The 19538-nt window shown below is 45.0% G+C and overlaps 1 protein-coding gene across 1 annotated transcript in view; it reads left to right on the top strand.

The window, feature by feature from the left end:
• Window positions 1-19538, top strand: part of FBH1 (F-box DNA helicase 1) — a 154659-nt gene that overhangs the window by 23418 nt on the left and 111703 nt on the right. The window contains exons 5-6 of the mRNA XM_082253201.1: window positions 1821-1956; window positions 17301-17491. Coding sequence (XP_082109327.1) covers window positions 1821-1956; window positions 17301-17491 — 327 coding nt within the window. The remainder of the gene's footprint in view (window positions 1-1820; window positions 1957-17300; window positions 17492-19538) is intronic.

The raw sequence follows: 19538 nt of genomic DNA, 5'->3' as shown, positions 1-19538 counted from the left end.
GGTCTTAAAGCGGTTAAAAATACGCTCATTGAGGATTTTTTTGTCAAAGAAATGTAGCTAAATACATTTTGGCCTAAATATATGACAAAAATTGAATATATTGGATGATTTTTAACTGTCAAAGTAGAAAAATATTATTTTTTCAAAATTGTCGCTTTTTTTTTTTATTAATATCGCAAAAAATGAAAAGCACAGAGGCGATCAAATACCACCAAAAGAAAGCTCTGTTTGTGGGGAAAAAAAGGACGTAAATTTTGTTTGGGTACGGGGCATTGCATGACCGCGCAATTGTCAGTTAAAGTCGCACAGTGCCAAGTTGCAAAAAGTGGCCTGGACGTAAAGCAAAGAGAAAGTAGCACTGTGAACAAACACCATCGGCATAAATAACTTAGAGAGTAACTCCACTTTTGTTGAGGGAAAAAAACATTCCCCTCTAGGTGATCTCTGTACATTGCAAGGATTTTAACAAACTTTGTTGCAGATTCCTACCTTTTTGTTTTTCTGAAAAAAAAAAAACCCTGTATGTAAATCTATTGGGGGTGGTTTCATAATTATCAATCCGCTGCTGCAACTGCAGGACTCTGCTGAGGAAAACTGGAGAGTCTGCATCCCTTTAGACGTAATTTCCTATTGTATTTTGTGTAAAAGGTTATAAAAATGTCATATGGGTACAGTGTTGCATGACTGTGCAAATGTCATTTAAAATGTGACAGTGCTGAAAGCTGAAAATTGGCCTGGGCAGGAAGAGGGTGAAAGTGCCAAGTATCGAAGTGGTTAAATACGAATGACCGATCGCTGCATGTTGTCCAATCCAAAAACTCCACACAAATAGGGTGAATGTGGTCCCCTGATGGCAGTGATGATCTTTTAAAGGATCCTAAAAAAAGATGTGGTTGCTGTGAAGTTTTTGGCTAGTCACTGACACTTTTAGATCTTTTATTATTTAGACGGTGATGTCCTCTATCTGGACAAGGGGACGGCTGCCTCCTTGGTTCCGATTCATACAAATTTAATAATGTGGTGTTACCTGCCATAAGCACTACAAAGACTGTGGAATGCAAGAAAAGATCTAAAAGTGTCTATGACTAGCCAAAAACTTTTTTTTTTTTTTTTCGAAAATCAATCTCTCTCTCCCTCTCTATCCCAATCTTAAAGAGGTTGTAAACCCACTTTAAATGCTTTTGCCTATAGGTAAGCCTATATTAAGGCTTACCTATAGGTGCTATAAATATCTCCCAAACATGCACAGTTTAGGAGATATTTACAGTGCATGCAGCCGGTGACGTCATTGGCGCATGCGCTCTGAAGGAACGGCCGCCCGTGCCGTTCCTTCAGAGCCCTATGCCGTGAACGGCGGCTCCCACGCGAATGCGCGGGAGTAATGTAATCGCGCCCCCGGCCAATCAGATGGCCGGAGGACGCGAACAAGGAAGCAGGACGGCCGGACATGTCGGCCGCCCTGTCGCTGAGCGGGCCGCACTGCGAGGGCTTCGTTTTAAGGTAAGTATTTCATAATGAGCTAGTATGCGATGCATAGATACTAGCTCATTATGCCTTTGTCTTTACAGGTTTTTTTTTTTCTCATTTTTTTTTTTATGTGGGTTTACTTCCTCTTTAAGTATCTTTTGGAATTCACAATGTTTCTGAAAAGCTGTTTAATGAGGTCTTTCTTTTTTTAACCTTTCAAATCTGGCTGTTTCAGAAATAATAAAATATTGCTTAGGATGGAGAGTCTTATGTTTTCCTCTTGTTTTTATAAATGACCTTCTGCAGCAGTGTTCGGTCCTCACTGATACTTCTTCATCTTGTCTAATCTCTAGGTGTTTTGCATCTGTGGTGCATTCCCGTCCAGTTGACTTTGAGAAAATCTTAGACAGTTTAAAGTGTCATCATTTGTATCAAATGGCTGAAAGATCTGCTGCTGCTAGATTTCCTGATCTGAGGGATGACACGGGGGTATGTAAATGTCCCTTTTCTTTTACAGAACCAGATACTATCATACAATTTGCATGGTTGCTTCCCATTTTACCAACCTTGTAGACTGGGTAATGAATCAGCCAACAGGTTTTAGAGCATTGGTTCAATTAAGGAAAGACAATGGCCTTGTTTTTTTCTTGTGTGTTAAACAGACCATAAGTTTATAGCAGGCTTTCAGCCAAATTTAGCTCTAGAAGCGTACTGTAAACATGCTGAAGTCTGCTAATAGCCTGTTTGAAGACAGTTCCATTAAATCTTAATTAAACCCAAGAACACATTACATTTTATAAGTCACAAGCCAGATATGCAATGTTCTTCTCACTTCTTGACTTTCTTTTGTAAACTACTAGTCCTATCACCCCACATATAATGGAGATAAACATAGACATTAGGGTTGCACCGATATTGATACTAGTATATCGGTATTGGTGCTGATACTTGTACTTGTGCAAATGCTCCTGCCTAATCCGATACCTCCAGGCGTCACTCCAGAAGTTAGTGGGCAGAGAGAAGGGAGTCGCCAACACGCTGGCAGTGGCAGGTAAACTGACCGGGGGAAGGGGCACATCCACTCTGTTCCGATTTCCAATACAAATGCCGGGTTGCCGTGTGTTCCGGCGGAATCGGCGACCCGTCAGATTCGGTAACGGAAGTGACGTTCTGTCAGAACATTGCAATGCCCATCTTGGTACACCTTGCACTCAGCCGCAGTAAGCCTGCAGTGCACATCTTGTTACACCCAGCCCATTCACTATATTCATTTCTGACTGCAGGCTTACTGCGGCAAGTACAGGGTGTACCAACATGGGCGTAGCGGTGTTCTGATTGAACGTCACTTCCATTACCGAAGACGGATCGCCGATTTCTAAAAACATGCCATTTGTCTTGGGGGAGGGGGGAAATATAAAACTATTTATTCATTTATTATTTAAGTTGCAGTGAGGCCAATCTGTGCCCATTATGACAATTGCCAACAATCAGTGCTGCCTTTCAATGCCCATCAGTGCCTGCCTATTAGTGCCACCTATCATTGCCCATAAGTGCCGCCTATCAGTGCCCATCATCAGTCAGTGCCACCTATCAGTTCAATGCCCATCAATGCTGCCCATCAGTGTTGCATATTAGTGCCTCCTCATCAGTGCCCTATAATGCCGCCTATTAGTGCTGCATACTAGTGCCTCCTTAACAGTGCCACCCCATCAGTGATATCATTAGTCTGTATTGTGCTTTGAAAACTGTCACATGACATAAAAAAAAAAAAAAGTATCGGCAAGTACTTTTGTACTCGGTCTTATAAAAGTGGTATCAGTGCAACCCTTAAAGACATGGTTGACATACAGCATGGGTAGCTACCATTGATCCTTCCATTGGAGCATTGGAGGAGTGTTACCACTCAGGGACAAGAAGTATGTTATTCACAGGATTATCAGATGAAAGCAATGCCTAGTACACACAAGCGGAATGTCGGGATACATCGGCCAGTTCAATAAAAACTTTGGCAAGCTCAGCGGGGAGATCACTATACTAGCGTTGGATCATTAGTACAGCCGTTGTGACCGGAGCGGTCAGTTTTTTTTTCGTTCAACCTGCTGGGTTAATTGAAAAAAAAAAACTTTGCCTATCGTACATCATGGGACACAGAGCAACCATAGTAATTACAATCTGGGTTATATACCACCTGTAGGTGAATGGACACTAGCAAATCAAGACAGGAAGTGTCCCTCTATATAACCCCTCTCATACAGGAAGTATCTCAGTTTTTTTGCTAGTGTCTTGAGGGTGATGGTCATAGCGGTTAAGTTCTCCAATATTAATGATAGTCCCAGGAAAGAGGGGCTATGTGATCGGATCCATTCGGATGGCTAAGGGCTAAAATGGATGATATATGAAGCCTCGGGGAACGGAGCAAGGTTTTGCCTGTAATGCGACCCTTTGGGCGTTGAACCCTGGATGATGGATCTCTAGTCAGTAGTTCCACGGCGTATTTCCAGCAGGGTACTGTACAGGTACAAGCGTGTGGACCCCAAAGTATAATGGGGACCCAAGCCTTGAAGGTCCATGGGTGACAGGGCCCGTCGTGATGGGTGAAGGCTGGATCTTTTTTGCTTATAGGCAAAGTCAGGCGGTGGTATTGGTAAATTGACTCTTTAAAAAAAAGGGGGGGGGGATATGTCTTTGTGCATATACATGTTTGTGCACTAATCCCAGCTGCAGCCTGTCAGCCAGATACTATGTGAGTTGCAGTACTGTGTTTGCCCACTAGATGGCGATTGTGTCATGTGTCTGAATTATTAAAAGCATACCTGCCATTTTTTGCATTCATCACATACTAAATGAGCCGCAGGCTGCTCAAAGAAGCTCAGTGGGCCACGGTGCCAGTAAAGGGCGCACGCGGGAACGGCCTCCGCCAGGGAGCGTGCACGTGGAGGGGACGTGCTCGTGACATGGTGTGGCATGCATGTGGCACGTTGCACAAGAATGTTATTTAAAGGAAGACAGTTCCATGCACGTGGGGCTCCTGTGAGCGGCTGGAAGGAATACAGACATCGGTTCTTCCTGCTAAGCATGAGTCACTCATGGACACAGTTAGTGCAGGCACTGCTATCTGGGTTAAGATTAACTGAGCTGTAAGAGCTGCTGAGGCTGGATCATAGCTTTGCTAAGGGATAAAGTGCACAGGGGTTTCTACCTCAATTTAGGTCTTCTTTTTAAAGTAAGCAATGTCTTCCATAAAACGGAGGGGGACCAAGTGGGCCACCCTCAGGATTGGAGGATTGTAGTCATGCTTCCACTGTGCGAACTTCCCCTGAAAGACCAGAGGCGACTGGACAATTTGAGCTATTGCGCTTGGCAGGCACTGTAGCTACTTCTAGTTCCTCTGCCTCAGCTTACGTCACAAAGGACAACTTGGCATTAGCTTTAGCTGGCCTAGAGGGTAAAATAACCAGTATGATTGCCTCCGTGTCACAAGGAGGAAAAAAGCGGTATAGATCACCCTCTCCTGAGCCCCCTGGGTTGGAACCTGCATAGGCAGAGGACGTGGAGGAAGGTCAGGCTGAGGATTCCACTTCTGGGCAGTCAGGTTCTCAGGAGCCATTTTCAGCGCCTCAGTCCTAGAGATTGTTGATCTAGTCTCTCACAGAGATGGTCCGGTCTGGGTTTAGGTTACCTCCATTAGAGATTCTTCTCTTCATTGGGCTCATTGCGCCCTCAGCAGAGTTCTCAGGCCTTCCCTTTACACCCGCTACAATAGCAGGTAGTATATGCTGACTGGGATCACCCCGATAGGGTTTTTGTGCCTCCTAAAAAGGTTCTCTATTTTGTATCCTATAGAGGAAAAGTTTACAAGGAAATGGAATATGCCAACCTTTGACGCTGCTACTTCTTCTGTGAACAAAAACTTAACCTGTCCATTAGACAATGTCCAGGTTTTTTTAAAGATCCAGCAGATAAAAAGTTTGAACCTTTACTAAAGGCTTCAGAACCAGTTGCCGGGTCTACAGTTCAACCTTGCAGCAATAGTAATTTGCAAATCTTTAAAAGACTGTTTTAACCGGTTGCTTAAGAATCTTCCTGCTCAAGAGGAGGCTGCTGAAGAATTGGCAAACTTACCTCACACCTTTTTGCTTTGCGGTGGATGCCCATAAAGATTCCAATTAGCTGGTTTCACTGTTTGCACTCCTCTTGATGCACATGCGCACAATCTTGTGGCTAAAGAATTGGTCTACGGAATTGCCCTGCAAAATTACTGACTGGTTTCCCCTTTCATGCGGAGCGCCTATTTGGCGAGGATCTGGATAAGTATATCCAAAAGATTTCAGGGGGGCAGAGTGCACTCCTATCGGTTAAAGGAAGGCATAAACTTCCATCTTTTAGGATTTCTAAGTGCCTAGTGCTTCTGCTTCCAGGCAGTTTTAACAGCCTCAGCTGTCGGAATCTAGAGGTAGACCTCAGGGACAGGGACAAATAAAGCCCTGGGTCCAGGGCCTCCCAAGCCAGGCTCTAAGTCTACCTTATGAAGGGGTGCTCCTACTTGTAGAGGTGGGGGGGGAAGGCTTCTACAGTTCTCATAGGCTTGGAAGGAGGTGATTCAGGACAGGTGGTTCATTTCCACAGTGTCACAGGGCTACAGACTGGAATTCCGGGTGTCCCCACCCCCCCCCACTCCCCCTCTCGGTTTTTATTGTCCAAAGTACCCACAGATCTGGTAAACAGAAGGTCTCGGTTCCAGACCCTTGACCATTTGAGGTTGCAAGTGGTTATTGTAAAAGTTCTGGCCAATGAAAAGTTCAAGGGCTTCTACTCAAACCTCATAACAGTTCCAAAACCATGTGGAGATGTGAGATCCATTCGCATGGAGTCAATTTGTTCTGTCGTTGACTGACTGAGGGCAGGAGAATTTTTTGCATCCATAGACATCAGGGATTCATGTATGTGCCGATTTTCCACCCTCAAAGGTTTCTGCGTTTCGCAGTAGAGCAGTGTCATTTTCAGTTCGTGGCCTAGCCATGGCTCCTCAGGTGTTCACAAAAATTCTGGCCCTGGAGTTGGCGATGCTGAGATCTCAGGGAATATCAGTAGTAGGATATCTGGACAACTTATTACTCAAGGATCAATCGGGATCAGGTCTAAAGCAGAATGTGACCCTGGCAGTTCAGTTCTTGGAACGCCTAGGTTGGGTTCTAAACTTAAATAAGTTGACCTTAAGGCTGGTTCAGAGCTTAGAATATTTGGGTCTGCTATTGGACACAGTTCGAGCAAAAGGTGTTTTTGCCTCCAGGGAAGGTCAATGTCATGAGGGATCTTGTCCATATCGTAAGCAGGAAAAAGGTACCCCTCTATATAGCTTTGCATGAGGGTGCTAGGCAAGATGGTGTCCTCGTTCGAGGTAGTCCCTTATGCACAGTTCCATTCCAGACCATTGCAGAGCAATATTCTGTCGGCTTACAACAAGAAGATTCAAGCTTTGGATTGTCACATGTTTCTGTCCCCAAGGGTGTGACAGCATCTCAGTTGGTGGTTGGTACCCAGGAATTTGTAGAAAGGGAAGTCCTTTCTACCAGTAGCCTGGAAGGTAGTGACCACGGACGCCAGTCGCTGGGGGGCGCTTCTGGAAGAAGCTTCTGTCAAGAGAAAGTGGTCTCAGATGGGAAAAGGGCTTGTCCATTAATATCTTAGAGATCCGGACAGCTCGTCTGGCTCTAGTTTTCTGTATTACTAGATTGTAGGGATGCCCGTCAGGATCCAATCCGACACTGCCACGGTGGTAGTCTATAGAAACCACTACGGGAGCAGCAGGAGTCAGACAGCCCAGAAGGAGGTGAGCTACATTCTGACATCGGCAGAGAGATATGTTGCTGTTTCTATCAGCAGTATTCATTCTGAGTGTGGACCACTGGCAAGCAGACTTTCTAAGTAGTCAGCAATTGTTTCCAGGGGAAGAGTCCCTGCACCCTGAGATTTTTTTTCATCAATTTGCCAATGATGGGGTACCCCAGACATAGATCTCTTGGCATCCAGGTTTAACAACAAGCTTGACAGGCTTGTGTCCAGGACCAGGGATCCACTCATTCGGGACAGATGCCTTTGGGATCAGTTCTCCCTGATCTATTCTTTTCTCCAGTTCAGCTTCTGCCGCGGCTTCTGCGCAGGATACAGGAGGAAGGAAAGCCAGTGATACTGGTAGCCCGGGCCTGGCCCAGGAGGGCTTGGTATGCAGAAATCATGAGGTTGGTAGTAGGGAAGCCTTGGTCTCTTCCACGCTGTCAGGACCTGCCTTCGCAAGGACCAATATTCCATCCTGCTTTACAGTCACTAAATTTGACGGTTTATCTATTGAAGCGAGGATCTTGAAGGATCAAGGACTCTCTGGTCCGGTGCTTTCCACTTTGCTAAGCGTCAGGAAGCCATTCTCTAGGAACCTCTACTACAGAGTCTGGAAATCTTACATTTCTTTGCGTGAAGCCGAAAAGTAGCATCCTCGCAAATATGTTATGGGGAGGATTCTCGCCTTTTTACAATTGGGGGTAAAAATTGAAGCTGACTTTGGGAACAGTCAGATTTCGGCCTGAACTATTTATATTCTTTCAGAGACCAATTGCGTCACATTCATTGGTGCGAGCCTTTCTGCAAGGAAATACTGGCGGTCCTACAGAAGCAGCCTTTTGAGCCCATTTGGCAAATTCCTCTAGTTTTTTTTTTTTTTTTAATTTATATCTTTATTGGTGATTTTTTATATATACATACATTTCAAACAAACATTGTCATGATCTGACCAAACCCCACCCCCCTTACCTCCCCCTCCCTCCTCCCCCCAATTAAACCAAAAAAAAAAGAAAGAAAGTTTTTATACTTTTATGCACTCATTCCCAACATTTCTTCGTATGAAGATGTATTCCATACTATATTACCGTACGCCAGAAGGGGTATGGGGACCGTCCCCCCGCAGCCTGGACCAGGCTCCGCCCAGGATGACCCTCTCTTAAACTCCCTTTAAGAAGAATTGGCTTCCAAGTATTGCACCCAGGGTCTCCATCTCAACTTAACTTGATCCTCTGAATTTCCCAATATGGCGGACAGTTCTTCCATCTTAAAAATCTCGTTGACCTTCCCACACCACAACTCGTAAGTTGGGATCACTGTCTGTTTCCAGAAAATAGGTATGCATGCCCTTGCTGCATTCAACAGACGCAGAGTCAGGGGCTTCCTGTAGCTCTGCACTGAGCTTCCTGTCAAATGCAGCAAGCACAACGCGGGGTCCTCTAGTATATCCACGTTGGCTATATGTTTTATAGCCACTGCTATCTTATTCCAAAATGGCCGCACTCTTTTACATCCCCAAAAAATATGTACCATATTTCCATCCTCCAATCCACACCGCCAGCATTTTCCTGAGACCGCCTTTTTTATTCTGTGTAATAGTGATGGGACTCTATACCATCTGGTTAGAATTTTATACCCTGTCTCTTGGATCTTACAATCTAGTGACGATTGGTGAACTAATTTCAGGATCTTATTTATCTGCTCTTTTGACCACACGGTGTTTAACTCCTGCTCCCATTTTTGGATAAACGGCAATTGTTGGTCTCCCTCATCTTCTGACAATTGTGTATAGAACCTTGAGATCAAATGGCCCGTCACGTTACCTGTTCTACACATATTTTCCAGATCCGTTAGCTCTCGTGGTGCATACCTTTTCTGCCGAACTGATCTAATATAATTATACAACTGATAAAGGCTGAAATAATCTAGCGATTCTCCTGCACCTGTCCTAAGTTCTTCTAGGGAGGGCATAGGCCCATTATGCCATATATCACCTAGGCGCCTTTTACCATTCTGAGCCCACCTACGGAGTCTGGCATTTATACACCCCGGGGGAAAATCCGGGTTCCCCAAGATCGGTGTCATCGGAGATATACCCGGGGCTAACCTCCAATGCGACTGAATTCTCTTCATTTCTTTTATAGTCGCTCCCACTGTAGGATGTTTGAGAATAGCGTCTTTTGATTCGAACACCGACCATGGGGCTGGGGGGGTTAGCTGACCTGTTTCCTCATTCTCTAAACCCACCCATCGTTTGGTAAGTTTATTGCAGTGCCAGTCAACCACCCTTACTATATGGACCGCCCTGTAATATCTCAGGATATCTGGTAATCCCATCCCACCTCTTACTTTGGCTAAGGCCAACATCTGCATCTTAATTCTCGGGGATTTGTTTGCCCAAATATAGGTGCGGAGTATGCCCTTGATTGATTGAAAGAATTCTTTTGGAACTGCTATTGGAATTGTCTGCATTAAATACAAAATACGGGGTAACACATTCATTTTAATAACGCTACAGCGCCCAAACCACGTCACTGCCAACAGCTGCCATATTCTAAGATCTGCTTTAATCTTTCCTACAAGCGGAAGGTAATTCTTTCTATAGAGATCCGCGGGATCTGCCGTTAACTGTATCCCTAAGTATTTCAGCGTATCTGAGGCCCATTGAAACTCTCTCTCTTCTTGGTCAGATAACGATATGTTGAGTGCCGCTGATTTAGTTACATTAATTTTATAATTAGAGAACCCACTGTATGTTTTCAGGGCGTCTAGAATATTTGGTAATGAAAGAGAAGGGTTAGTAGCAAAAAACAGCAGGTCATCCGCAAACGCGGCCACCTTGTGTTGTTCCCCCCTGCTTTGGATTCCCGTTATATCCGGAGAACTCCGAATTCTGCACAATAGGGGTTCCAGACACAACACGAATATAAGCGGGGATAGAGGGCACCCCTGCCGTGTGCCATTAGAGATGGGGAAGTAACTCGACCTCCATTCATTTACCCTAACCGCAGCCGTAGGGACCGTATAAAGTGCCAGTATAAATTGCAGCATTTGTGGTCCCAGGCCTATGTATGACAGGGTGGCCCGGATAAAATCCCACGCCACCCTGTCAAAGGCCTTTTCCGCATCTGCTGCGAAGTGAACCATCTTCTTCCGTGATGTACGTGCCCGATGTATTAAATCTATGGCTCGGATTGTATTGTCCCGGGCCTCCTGGGTAGGAATAAAGCCCACTTGGTCGAAATGGACCAAGTCTGCCATATGTGGTAAGAGACGTTTTGCTAATATTCTTGCGTATAGTTTAGTGTCTACATTTATCAAAGATATCGGGCGATGGCTGCCACAACACAGGGGGTCCTTCTCCTATTTAAGTATTAGAGTAATATGCGCCCGTAAAGAATCCAACGGGAACGCCGCTCTTCTTCCCACTTCATTGAAATGTGATAGTAGGGGGTTCTTTAAACGCTCCCCAAATTTCTTGTAATAACTTAAAGTAAAGCCATCTGGGCCAGGTGCCTTATGTGCCTTGGTCTGTGAAATCGCAGCGGCCAGCTCTTCCCCCGATATCTCGCCTTCCAAAGTCAGTACTTGGTCTTCTGAAAGTGTACGCATGCCCGAGTCTCGTAAATACTCCTCTATCTGCTTCCCCTTTTCTGGACTTTTCTTGCTCCCTATTTCCGGTAGGTTATATAGTGACCGATAGAGCAGAACTCTTCTGCTATGTCAGCTGAAGTGTGAACCTCCCCACCTTTTGTATTTCTAAGACTTAAAATTTGAGTTCGTCTTTTTGGGCCCCTCAATGCTCGTGCCAGCATCGCCCCTGGTTTATTTGCGTATTCATACAGGTGTCTTTTCAACCATAACATATTTCGTACTGTCTTTTGGAAAAGTATCTGATTCAATTCCTCTCTTACCCGCATGAGAGGGATCAAGTGAGCTTCCGCAAGCGTTCTCTTATGCTGTCTACTCAGATGTTCAATTTTAGTTAGATATTCTTTAATTTTCGCCTCTCGCTCTCTTTTACGCTGTGCACCCAACTGTATCAGAACCCCTCTTATCACGCACTTGTGCGCTTCCCAGATCGTGGAAGGTGAGAGCGACTCCGATGTATTTTCCAAAAAGTAGTTATGTAACGCCTCATCTATCTTCCCCTCCGTTTCCGAGGATTGTAATAAGGCCTCATTTATGCGCCATGATCTTGGACTACAGTTTTTTGATTCCCACTCTATACTCGCATACACCGGAAAATGGTCAGAGATTGAAAAATCTCCGATATCTGAGTCTGTCACTAACGGCAGGTCTGCCTGGGTAACCAGGATTCTGTCTATCCTACTATATGCCTTGTGGACTGGAGAATAGAAAGTGTAATTTCTCTCCCCTGGGTGCATCAACCTCCATGGGTCGATGAGGCCCAGGAGGGAGATCTCTTTTTGTAGCCTTCGTAATTTAGCAAATTACATATATGAGCTTCTTTTGGAGGTATCCAACAGAGGTTCTGGGGCATAATTAAAGTCACCTCCCATCACTAAGTGCCCTTCCCGGAATTCCAAGACAACTGGAATCATTTTCTGTAAAAACATTACATGCTCATAGATGGGAAAATAGACATTTACGAGGGTTACCTCGACCCGTCCTATCCACCCCTTCACCAACACGAACCTACCCATTGGGTCAGCCAATTCTTCTTTCAGGGTCCAATTCATAGCACTTGATATTAAAATGCTCACACCCTTTGATTTAGCAATAGGATATGTAGCGTGGTAAACCCATGGAAAGTCTTTATTGTACAATTTTGGTACTGCCTCTTTGCGGAAGTAGGTCTCCTGAATGAAAGCTATTTGTGTAGCATCTCGTTTTAGATCTCCCATAAGTCTCCTACGCTTCTGTGGGGTTGATAGTCCCCTCACATTATAGGTCGTAATCTTACAACCTGCTGCCCCCCCTGGGTCGCCCCACCTCCAGCCACCATTGTGGAACGGTCCCCTGCCCCCTACGGCCACACAACCTATGCGAAAAAAAAAAAAATTAACAAAAAAAAAAAAAATTGACAAGAAAAGAAACCCCCCTTCACCCACACAAGTATGTATATACTGTTTAATACCCACTACCCCTACCCCCCTCTAATGGTTATCTAAACCAGCGCAACCAGGCGCTATCTACTGAGGGGGCCGTGGTTCCCAAAACCCCGCGAGCAAGCCACTGTACCTGGACACTCTCCTTCAAGAACACAAGCGGGAAGAAAAAAGAAGAAAAGGCTGGGCTCCAAAAATTGGAGCTAAGAAAATGGGCTCTACTCCCTCTCACCCCTACCGTGGTGGTAAGGATGTAGTCCCTATCTTATCACTGGCAGACAGTAAAACTATAAATTTAAAGTGTCCAGCTAGAGGAGCTCTAACTCGGCGGACGATCGCCTCCCTTCACATAATGTCAATGTCCTACTCCCCCCCCCCCCCGCCCCAGAGACCCCCTCTTATGCCTCCCAATCTAGTCAAACTACCCTGAGCCAGGTCGCAGATAAAGGGGACTTGATTGCTACATGGTCCCATCCCTTGCTTGTGCCTTCTACTCCTATCACTCTATGGATTCCCCTCCCCCTCCCCCCATCTCCCTTCCTGAGGGCCCCGGGGCCCCCTCACCCCCCCTTCTGCAAAACATCTACCCTCCCCTCAACTCCATCTTAACCCTTCAGACTTGCGCTAGGTCCTGGGAGGATCTCTCTTACTCACTTCTAGTTGCTATTAACCATAACTATTCCCTGAGTCACTATATCCTCTGTATACACCCTAATAGTGATTTAAATTCGTATTATTAAGTCTCACATATCTTCTTTTTTATGTCTTAAGCGTGTCCCGCACAAAGTGAGGGAACACTCTCAAATTACCTCTACCTCAGTGCCCCCTTCCCTCTTAACCCTTAAGATCGTGCTCCGGCCCTCCATGGCTGGCGGGGGCACGAATAGAAACAAAAAAAAAAAAAAAAATTTATAAAAAAAACACCTTGTGAAGTTACAGTTGATTTCTACAGATACAAATATATAATATCCAACTGTCCTGTGAAAAAAAAAAAAAATCCAAAAACGCACACCACAAATCCCCCATAAGAAAAACATGAAAAAATAACACAAATCACACTAAAAGTAACCCCCCCCCCCCCTTCCCCTTCGAGGGTGACTCAGATAGTAGGACATATAAAAAGTAAAACAGAAAAAACGCCCATATCTTGACAAAGCAAATGTTCGAGGCGGGTGTGGGGATACCAGGGACCTGCACACATCTTAACTTTCCCCCCTCCCAGAAAGAGAGGGAGAAGAGGAGATAGGGAGAACCCCAGAAACAAACAAAAGAAAAAAAAAAAAAACGCATGGGAAAAACCGGAAAAATAAATATAAAAAAAAAAAAAAAAACATGGAATAGGCCAGGAACCTGTGTGCAGCACTTTTAGGTTCGTTGTATTAATGTCTCCTTGTCCTGAGCATCTGTTTTGCTCCCACACCTATCTGCTCCAAATTTCACCCATGTTGTATGGCTTAATTCATGTAGTAGTTCACGGAGTTTCCTAGGACATCTATCCAGTCAGTCACTCACATGGATCGGGGCGCACCCCAAAAATGTAAAGAGCCTGGGGAGCTGGTCTGGCCCTTTCAATAAGAACGTTTCTCTGTCTTTCACCACTTTCAAATGGAAGGGGTGTCCCCAAAAATAGGTTGCTCCCACTTTTCTTATGACCTCTAGGAGGGGTTTAATTGCGGCTCTCATCTTTAGGGTCCCCCGTGAAAGATCTGGCAACAGTTTCAGCTGAGAACCTTCATACTCAATCTGCCCTTTTGCCCATGCTTGTCTCATTATGTCTTCTTTAAGTGAAAACAGGTGAATCCTAATCAGGACATCTGGGATTAGTTCTGTTACCGTCCTTCGGGGAGCTTTAACCCTGTGCACTCTGTCAATTTCCATTTTTTCCATTTGGGGTCTCTCCAACACACCATTCAAAATACCCACTACCGTGGTTCTGAGCTCTGGGCCCTTTACGGATTCAGGCAAGCCCCGCAGTCGAATATTATTCCTCCGGCTGCGGTTCTCGCCATCATCCTGCTGCAGCCGCAACCAGGTGACTTGTTTTTGCAACTGCGCTCGTGAACTTTCTAATTCAGAGATTCTGGCTTCAAAATCACATTGTACTGACTCTGTATTCACCAATCTGCCTTCAATTTGGTCAACTTTTTGTTTTAAACCACATATTTCCATTTTAATGTCACTCACGATTGCTGCAGCCATATCTTGGATATCCTGTTTCGTCGGGATCAGCTTTACAAACTCACCCCACTCCACTGTTGATGGTATTTGGGGCTGTTGCGGCATAGTCAGGGACTCTTTGGGCTCTTCGTTCCTTTGTTCCTGCGGTATATCCATTACTAGAGGCTTCTTCCCACCAGAAGAGACCCCAATAGATTGAGTGTTTGTAGCTTTGGGCCCTTTCTGCTGAACTGCCATTCCTGAGTTTGTTTGGCGTTTCTGTGATGCCTTGGTCCCAACAGTGCTTCGTGATGCCACTGTGTGTCTCAGAAAATATGAGGTAATGTCTGTCCTTCTCTCTAGGGCTTGTTTCTGCTCTGGGCTGGCTGCTTGAGTCATATATACAGGGGAGACCAGCGACCTCCGCATCTACTGTCCCAGCTGGCACTCAACCCCGGCTCTTCTCCTCCACAGCCCCTCAGCCCCGCGCCGACCCGCACGGTCTTTCACCCTATGCTGTACCTCTCTCACTCTGAGGCAGGGTCCCGCACATTCAGCGTATGACAGCCTGCTTCCTTGCCACCACCGCTGCTTTATGGCTCCCCGAGCCTGGATTTCCCCATTACCGTCCTCTGTGAGCCTCGGGCCCCGCTCTGCACCTAGCGGGGGAGGGAGGGGGAGCCCACTCACTCACTGCACGGCGCTCTCTTCCACCAAGCAGAGCTCCTCACTGCTCGGCCTCTCACGGAGCCATTGACGAACCACGCCCCCCCTCTAGTTCTTTTGACTAGATGACTGGCGGCCCTTTCTTGTAGAAGACCATTTTTGATCCTATACCAGGACAGAGTGGTGTTGCGACGCCCCACTTGCCTTTTTTGCCCAAGTGGTCTCCAGCTTTCTAGGAGGAGAAGGAGGGGAGGGCAAGGCTACTTTCCTTCTAAGATATCATGCCAGCAGCAAGGACCATTCGCATATATTCAGTCATCGCACATATAGTAAGGTTCCCAATTACCTTAATCCATCGGCACTGTACGTCTAAAGTAATTCAGCCAAGCGCTCCATCTAATATTAAATACTTTCTTTATCGAGCTTTAAGTAGCCAACATTTTTTTCCATCTCACACTGTTGATTAACATAACCGTGTCAGATGGAGATGGAGCATTCTGAGATTTCCACCGTCTAGTGATTGAGAGCTTTGCCGCTAACAAAAAATTTATTATCACTACTCGAAAGTTAAACAGAATCTCATGTATATTCAAATGTAAAATAGCTAATTCGGGATTAGGAACAATATCATATCCCACGATCTCTGAGATCATAGAAAAAATTTTATTCCAAAACAACCCAATTGAATTGCATGACCACATTATATGAAAAAGGTGCCCTGTTCACCACAGTTCCTCCAGCATAAGGCTGAATGTGAGGGGTAAAATTTGGATAGTTTGATAAGAGTTAAGTACCAATAATTCAAAATTTTTTGATATAATTGCCAATGATTATTACATTTTGACGAGACATAAGTAGCAGCAAAAGCTTTCACCCAACTAGTTTCTGAAAAAGATTTACCCATTACTTTTTCCCATTTAACAACAGTAGATGCTTTAGAATAAACATTATGATCATTCAGTATATCATAAAAACTTGAAATACCTTTCATAGCTAATACAGTTTTTTGATAAATTTTATAGATCAAAGTTGGAAGTTTCAAATATAAAGGTAAAGAATTTTTCCATAAAAATGAGTGCATTTGAAGGTAGCCTAGGTGTGCCGAAGCTGGTAATTTATAGTGATGAACAAAATACTCGAAGGGACACAACGCTGTCTCATTATACATATCTTTCAAACACCTAATTCCCAAAGCAAAGCGTTAGCAGACTTTATGGCAGTTATCCGCTTTAGACTCCTTTCACACTTGTACGACTTGTCATGTGACTTTGGACACACAAAGTTGCATGACAAGTCGCAGCCCATATATTTCAATGGAAGCTGTTTAAATCTACGAGACTTAAAGTCATAGCGACTTTTAAAAGGTTCCTGGGCTATTTTGATGTGACTTTCATGCGACCTGCATGCCATAGCCTGCAATGTAAACTCTCACAAAAGTCGCATGAAAGACGCATCGTAATATCAATGCGACAGTTGTGCCAAAGTCAATAGCATAGTCGCATCCAAATTGCATGACTTTTGAGTTGCACAAGTGTGAATAAAAAATGTGTTAAAAAATGTTGATGTAGACCTTACCATGCCCTTTTTTGACTAAGTGAAATGGTCTGTTTTCATTTTGCCTATTTGTGTGCACTCTACATTGCGCTTGGAAAATAGGACAATAGTGGCTTACAGATGCAACCCTGGGTCTTGGGCCAGATAGTATTAGTAAAAAGCTAACAAACTCGCATAATACTTGGACTGCTATGGGCCCCTGCAATAAAATTTATGCTGCGATCCATACGAGTGTGAGGAACAGTTTTTTTTTTTTTCTAATTTTTTATTTTTTTATTTTATGTTTTTTTTAAAGCAACAGTCCAAAAATTCTTTAGTCCTAATATCTTCCCTTTTTTTTTTTTTGCAAAGGGGGCCTACAATAACTTTTGTGTGTTTTTTTTTTTTTTTGTTTTTTTTTTTTATGTAGTTAACCATCAATTACTGTAAGGTTTGTATAGGAAGTAGTGACGTTTTACCTTTAATTTTTTGTATTGTATCTACACTGGATGATTCCTGCTTGACATTGTCACTATCATGAAAACTTGATTACTAAGAACTGTTTTACTGCAGACAATCAATGCGTGGACAGTGGTGGCAGTGCTCATACTACTATCAAGAGATGTTCCTGACATCCAAAAGCTCATCACATGTTTACAGCGCCCTAGCTCTCCGCTTAAACTGATGGATGTCATGGAGGCCTTATACTGCCTGGCACTACTTGTGTATGCAATGCGAGAGGAGAAAATTCTCATTACTAACAGGTATGCATGGAAATGGTAGAGCAGCTTCTTGTATTAATAGAAGTGAATGCCAATATTGTATACACAGCTTAGAGTATATTTTTCAAAATATATGATAAAACACAGAGGAAAGATTTCGTTTTCATGTTTAACAATCCAAAAAACAATCTGTATTGCATAGGAAACTGTCTGTTGAAGGTAGTCTGTGGTCCATAGGAGAAGTGTGGCCAATAGAGCTTTGGCCATACTTTTTTCTTTAACCAGTTCTCACCCAGGCCAAGTCTTACACTTCTTCTCTCCTACATGTAAAAATCTGTATTTTTTTGCTAGAAAATTACTCAGAACACTCCTATACATTATAAACGTTTTTTAGCAGAGACCCCAGAGAAAAAAATGGTGGTTGTTGCAATTTTTTATGTCGCATGGCATTTGCTCAGCGATTTTCAAAACGCAATTTCTCTGTCGCTCATTGACAGACGTAGTCCTCGTTGATACTAACAACTCGGGTTATGCTGCCCTCTACAGGAGTAGGACTAGACAGGAAAGAAAACATTCTAGCCACACCTTAGGGGCAGTCCCAGAGGGTATATCCTCTCTCTCTCTGCTACAGCAAATCAGTTTTTTTTTTCTGTCTAGTTAGGAGTAAGGACCTAGATGCCTTGCTAGGATCTTCGGTCCTGGCAGGATTTTTTTCTTAGAAAGATTTTTTAGACAGCTTTTTTCTCCAGTGTTCCTGTGAGATCTTCAAGCAAGAAAGCTGGAACTGGGCGACGGGCTGGATGTTGAGATCCAGTCGTCACCCCAGTTCAGCCTACGAGCGCGTGCAGGCCATAGCTCTGCGCTGGATCGGCCGCGACATAGTCCCACTGGATGGGGACTGACCCTGCGAGTTAAACGTCTCGCTTAAACGCCAATGACCATGAGTCACGGCGTCCGTATTGGTCGACAGCCCTCCCACCCCGGTGGAGAGGGGTACTGTCAGGAGTTGGCGCCCGCCTGGTTCCGGTATGGTGAGTAGTATGTTCCCCCTTTTCCCTCTGACGGGTTTGTGGTGAACGCGGGCCCCTCTCTGAAATGGTAAGGATGGGTCTCCCCTCTATCTTATAACATGTCACAGATCCCCCTATTTGAGTGTGATTTTTGTGAACAAGAAACCAGGAGGCTTGGTTTGGGAGCTGACAATCTAATGTCATTTCAAAACTGTAAAGATGACTGAAGTCAGTGGCAGTACTAGAATATTACTGTGATAGTATAAGGTATCCTACCTGTCAGAAGTGTTCACAGGGCGATGTCTATGCATGTATACTGCAGTCCAGATCGCATTCCTCCAGCAAAGGCAGGCTGCCTTCCGACGGCCCACGGACCGCATACGGCCCGCCAGGGTCCGGTACCGCCGGCCAGGCTGATCACCATTAGGGTGAAGGTTTGTGGGGCCGAGATACTCCCGCAGGTCGCCAGACACGCCGTTATCCTGTACAGGCCGCCGCCATTGTCTGGCAGATCGCACGAGGCCGCCATATTGGCGTAGCCTCGTGTCTCCAGCATGGGGGCGGCCATGTTTGAGGTGACCCAAACACCTCGTGGAGCTAGGGGAGGCGCCGGAAGGCGTGCAGAGGGGCGGAGCCGCCTCCTTTTTACCCGGGAAGCCAGCCAAAAGACTACCTGTCTGTTATAGACAGTGCTGAAACAAGTTGCATTTGAAACTCTGAGCATCAAGTGGTGAGCCTTGGGGTCTATCTCTCTCTCTCTCGCTCTGTAGGGGTCCCTAAGCAGGTAACACTGAGGGGCATTGTGGCGCTGGGGGTCTGAAAAAAAAAAAAGTTTTATTTTTTTTGGCAATTGATTTTTTTCCGGTTAGTATCTGGAATTATCATGGACCCTGCCACACAGGTACCCCCACCTGTTTCCCTCGTGGGGGCCGCGGGACCCGCCAGTGCACAGAGTATGGATGCATTTACAGCAGTTTTGGAGTCTTTGGTGGCTCGGGTGGAGACAGCCTGTCAGGAACGGGGGTCAAGAAAGCGACCCCCGCCTACCCCTATATCATCTGAGACTTCAGATTCTGAGA

The sequence above is a fragment of the Pelophylax lessonae genome, assembly GCF_965119305.1.
Source record: "Pelophylax lessonae genome assembly, chromosome: 4".
NCBI classification, from domain to species: Eukaryota; Metazoa; Chordata; class Amphibia; order Anura; family Ranidae; genus Pelophylax; species Pelophylax lessonae.
The sequence above is the reverse complement of the archived record's forward strand: the minus strand, read 5'-3'. Positions and strand labels throughout refer to the sequence as shown.